This window comes from Ruditapes philippinarum, unplaced genomic scaffold, assembly GCF_026571515.1.
Source record: "Ruditapes philippinarum isolate M1 unplaced genomic scaffold, ASM2657151v2 ctg398_1_1_1_1, whole genome shotgun sequence".
NCBI classification, from domain to species: Eukaryota; Metazoa; Mollusca; class Bivalvia; order Venerida; family Veneridae; genus Ruditapes; species Ruditapes philippinarum.
The window spans coordinates 112082-117089 of record NW_026857920.1 but is presented as its reverse complement, the minus strand read 5'-3'; the positions used below and the strand labels follow the sequence as shown (position 1 = coordinate 117089).

The 5008-nt window shown below is 32.1% G+C and overlaps 1 protein-coding gene across 2 annotated transcripts; it reads left to right on the top strand.

Moving 5' to 3' along the window:
* The first annotated feature begins 296 nt into the window (after window positions 1-296).
* On the top strand, window positions 297-4033 carry LOC132751534 (uncharacterized). Of its 2 annotated transcripts, none has more exons than XR_009628693.1 (2): window positions 297-3609; window positions 3923-4033. XR_009628693.1 is itself a non-coding variant. In XM_060741718.1 (2 exons), exon 1 carries the CDS (start codon window positions 2271-2273, stop codon window positions 3585-3587), a length of 1317 nt encoding a protein of 438 aa, XP_060597701.1. In that variant the 5' UTR covers window positions 2209-2270; the 3' UTR covers window positions 3588-3609; window positions 3923-4033. The 2 variants fall into 2 exon arrangements, 1 of the variants encoding a protein (XP_060597701.1); XM_060741718.1 differs by having other exon boundaries at window positions 2209-3609.
* The last annotated feature ends 975 nt before the right edge of the window (window positions 4034-5008 follow it).

Here is a 5008-nt window from a genome sequence, read left to right as displayed (position 1 = left end):
TAATCGTAAAAAAGTTATTTTGGCAAACCACCGTGATCTTTAATACTATAAACATGTTTTCTTATCATTTATTCATCGAAATAAGGCGTTTTCTTTACAGATATCCAAATTATGGATACGAATGTCGTTTAACATGAGAAGTTTTGTTTGTTTCAAATTTAATTACTAAAAAGAAGTTAAATTATTCAATTGCAATGGTCAAAGGTGTGGATTATGTGAATAATCAACTATTTACTTCCACGTGAGTCTAGTCATGATTATTTTTAATGTTATGAATTAATTATAAAATGTATAATGTATTTATATCCAAACACATATTTTTTACGGATTTGGTTCATGTTTGAACAAAGAAATAATTATGCCAATACAATAATTTAAAAAAATGAAACAATTATGTTCTTGATTTTAAAATTACTTTGTCTGCTAAGGTTTATTTCTGATGTAAATTGCTTAAAATAAAAAAAAACTAAGTCGATTTTCAAATCAACATTGATTCATTCTTAAACAAAATAACACTTATGGTATAACGGACATAAGAAATATTTAAATATGCCATTACCGACATGTTGAAAAATTTGATAAAGACCTAGATCTTTAAATGAGTTTGACTATTCGAGAGAATAAAAAAGTCGTAACTATATTTTGTGCAAGATTATAAGATTTTAATTGTGCAATATTTGATGTGTTTGATTTAACATAAAATCAAAATTCTAGCACGGCCTTGTGTAATTTGTTTGAAATGACATGACTTGAAATGTGTCTTTATGAGCGGTGGGTCATATTTCTTTCATTTGTTGAAACCTTGTTTTATGTTGCCAAACGTATAGTGATACTGTGCAATCTTGAATATTTCTTATATTTTTATATGTAATGCATATATTGCAAGTACTTACTTCTGTAGGCATACTTATCTTTTTGAATAATCATTTCTTGCTCAGTTACTCAAAAGACGATAATACTTGATTTGCAATGTTATACAATTGTATCATTACTTAACAGCATGTTGATGCTTTCGGTAGTGATGTACTTAATTATGAAATGTACCATAAAGTTTTATCCAAAGGTGCAATAGAGATAGAACCATTTTAGTAATTGTTGTTGGCCATTTGTACCCACAATAAAATATAATTAACCAAACTTCTTGTTGATAAAGAATCATTTATTGCGTATTTACCCAATAGAGGTTATACATGTAATTTGCCAAGTTATTCAGTTATGTTATTACTTCACAGAGAAATGATATGTTCGGTTCTGATGTACTGAATTATGAAATCTACCAAAAAGCTTTATCTGAAGGTGAAGAAAATGATAACTCGGTTCGAGTAAATGTTGTTGGTAATTTTGCACAAGGCAAGACATCATTGACCAATATTCTTGTTGGTAAAGTATCGGAAAGCGTTCAGAGCACCAATAGTATTGAAATAAGTAGCTGTAAATATTCAAGTGCTCACGAAGGAGTCAAGTTTTGTCCAAAGAGATCTATATTGGATGACAATGAATACCACAGACGTATTGCTTCAATGATACAGATTGGAAAAGAGGGGAAGAAATCAAATCAAAATACAGACAATCCTAAATTTAACAAATTAAAAGAAGAAAGTGCAAACTCGCAAGGAAACGTCAGAAAGGCAGGAGTCAAGGCACATATTGGAAAGAGCTCTATTAAATCAAGAGACTATCTTGAAGTTTCTAAGCTGCTCAGATCAAATCAATGTGACCCGTTTAATGCTGATGATGGAGACATACAGTTCTGGGATTTTGGAGGTCAGTTTATCTTTTATGCAACACATACCTTATTTCACAGCAAGACTTCTGTTTATCTCATGGTTTTTGATTTAACCGAACCGTTATCAGCTGTTATACAGGATCCTGAATTTCAAAATGAAACTGTAGGAAAAAGCAAGCAGCAGTTTGCAGAATACTGGATGAGATCCATACATACTTACGTGGGATCCGACGATGGCTCACAACCTCCAGTAATTCTCGTAGGTACTCATAAAGACTTACTTAAAGGCGATGAAAAGATGAGACAGAAATTTGCATACGATTATTTTGAGGAAATAAGGAAGCTTTTTGAGGATACGCTGATTATCAATCACATCCAGAAAGAGGATTTTGCTGTCGATTGCACCAATCCTTGCGACAGTAGTATTGTTGAACTGCGTAAAGAAATTATACGTCTTGGTTCTAATTAACAAGGGCACCTTATTCCTGTAAGGTGGCTACCTCTTGAAAAAGAATTGCTTGCCAAAAAGCATAAAAAGATAATTATGTATAGCGAAGTCGTGGAAATTGATGACAAAAACGAGTTTCCGCTGAAAGACAAAGAACAAATAAAAGTATTTCTCCTCTATCAACATGCAAAAGGAAACTTAATTTACTTTGACGAAGAGCCACTATCAGCATACGTTGCTTTGGACACGCAGTATGTCATTGACGCATTTAAATGTATAATTACTTCAGAGACATTTTGCAAAAAAGAGCCAGCATATCGTCATCTTTGGAAGACTCTTAGACAGGAAGCAAAGTTAAACATGCAATTGCTTGAAACAATTTGGGGTACCGATGCGAAAAACAACTTTCTGGAACACAAAGACGTGCTGCTGATGGTGTTGCAAAGACATTATATCATTTCCGAAGCGTTGAGCTATGACGACAAAACAGAGGAGACTAAAGGACTTGGGTGGTATGTTGTTCCATGCTTTCTCCGCTCATACAGAGCTAATGATGCTCTAAAAGAATTCGTCACTGGAAGACAACAGACTTTGCTGAAGTTTGTAATGTCATTTAATATCTCTCCGGTTGTGCAAATAGTGTTTTATCGGGTCGTTGCAGCTTTGATTGGAAAATGGGAGATTGCCTCAATTAAAATTCCCGAACAAGAGAAGCAGGTGTTGCTGTATGAAAATCTCGGTGTATTCAAACTTGACCGTCAGCATGTCGGAATAATTGAACTTTACCAAGGTTTCATTGAATTACGTGTCCAGAACCTTTGTAATTCTGGTGTTAATGTTGCTATAGTCGACTTGTTTCGACGATTTGTGGTTTCAAACGTCAAAAACGAATTTCGAAAACACAGGCATGCAGCAATAAAGCAAAGAAACCCTTTTGAGATTTGTTTTAAATGCAACGACCAAAGTCACGGCTTTGATGGAAGTCGACAAACTGTGTCAATGGAAGAACTTAAAGAAACAACGGTTGAACCTTGTCCAGACGGTTTGAGTGGCCATACAATATGTACACGGCAAGCTCTTTATGAATGGTATCAAGACTACCAGAACATAAGATTAAAAACTGATTATGTCTTAGAAGAGAAATACATCAGCAAACTATCTAAAACCGTAGCAGAAAATTGGCAAGTGCTTGGTCATGAACTTGGTTTACACGACGTACAACTAGAACACATAGAAATGGACAACAAATCAACAGTTAGAATGATATTTAAGATGCTTCAAAAATGGTCTGCTCAGAAGGAAGACAATGCCACCTTCAATACACTTATACAAGCCATGAAATCATCTATTGAAAAATATGTTGACTGGGATGAAGTGCGGAACATCGTGGAGGAAATAGAATCCAAAATATAGCATCGATTATTACAGAATACAAGTAAGAATATATTATTTTGCCTCGACTAGTGTCAAAGACATATTATGATATTAACTGGCCGAATGTATGTATATACGATAGTTCTTATCAAACTTATTTACAAGATATTTCGCCAGAGAATGTCTTGAACTGATGATATTAAACAAATAATAATCACGTATGTGATATTTACAAATAATATTCACATATGGGATATTCATTTCGATGTTCCATGTTTTTAATTAAACTGATGGATATGTTTTTGTTATAATTTTTATGTTTTCAGATTATTTGTCAGTTTCCTATTCTTTTAATATATATTTTTTTATTGAAGATACTGTATACGAGAACTAAAAGACAGAATATGGCAATGACGTACTTACTCAGATAAGCTTAAAGTCATCCTGCTTCTTATTGGACTATTAAAAAGTATATTGAAAAAAAATTAGTATAAAAGACTTTGTTGAAACTTAACGTTTTAACCAGAATATGGTGATGTCGTTGGAAATTTGATACAATATAATAATGATGATATTATTATAATACATGTGTAATGTTTGCAAATGCCTACTTAGTTGTGCGAAAGAACTAAGCCAATTAACAGCAATTGAAACGATATGTGACTTGGATGAAAGGAACGTTCTTTGTGTATCTAGCTAATTATTTGCAACATTGTTGGCTTTGTTGAAAATACATTATTCAAATGTTATCACTACAATAAACTTTTCAATAGAACGAACATCAACACACAAGGATGTATCTCCAAGAACTTAATTAGGTTGGAGAATGTTTAAACGTTCTTATCTTATGAATTATAGAAATAACAAAACACTTCTATTTCCTATTATTACAAAATGTTTGTAACTAATATGCGAACATCTTAAATAGCTTCTCAATCATAATATCATTTTCCCTTTCACTTTCGTTTCTTTTTGTGTAAAATGTTAACCTCAGAACAAATTGATGAGAGATAAATATATCATATCTAATAACTTACTTATTATTTTTTGATTTACTTGATGATTAGTACTTAAGAACATTTATATATTTCTCTTGTATTGATCAATAACTTTACAACATCTTAAATATGTTGATGTTTTGTTGTTATGAAAATGTAGAAAGAAAGTTTAGCTTATTATCATGTGTGTTAAATAGCAGCTGCACGAATAACGGGGTTTTCCTTGCCTTAAAATTATTCACGTGACTAAACATTAGACAACAAAAAGTAAAATACGTTTGTTGTAATAGAACTCGAACAATATTGGGTAAATACCCATCATGTTTGTATCTTACTTTTTACGGAAATGTTAAATATTTTAATAAATATAACAGTTTGTGTGTTGAAAATCATTCCAGCAGTACCTTTATAAAATAAGACTGTTGCTTGTTGGACTAGGTACCATATTTGTGTGTTTTAGCA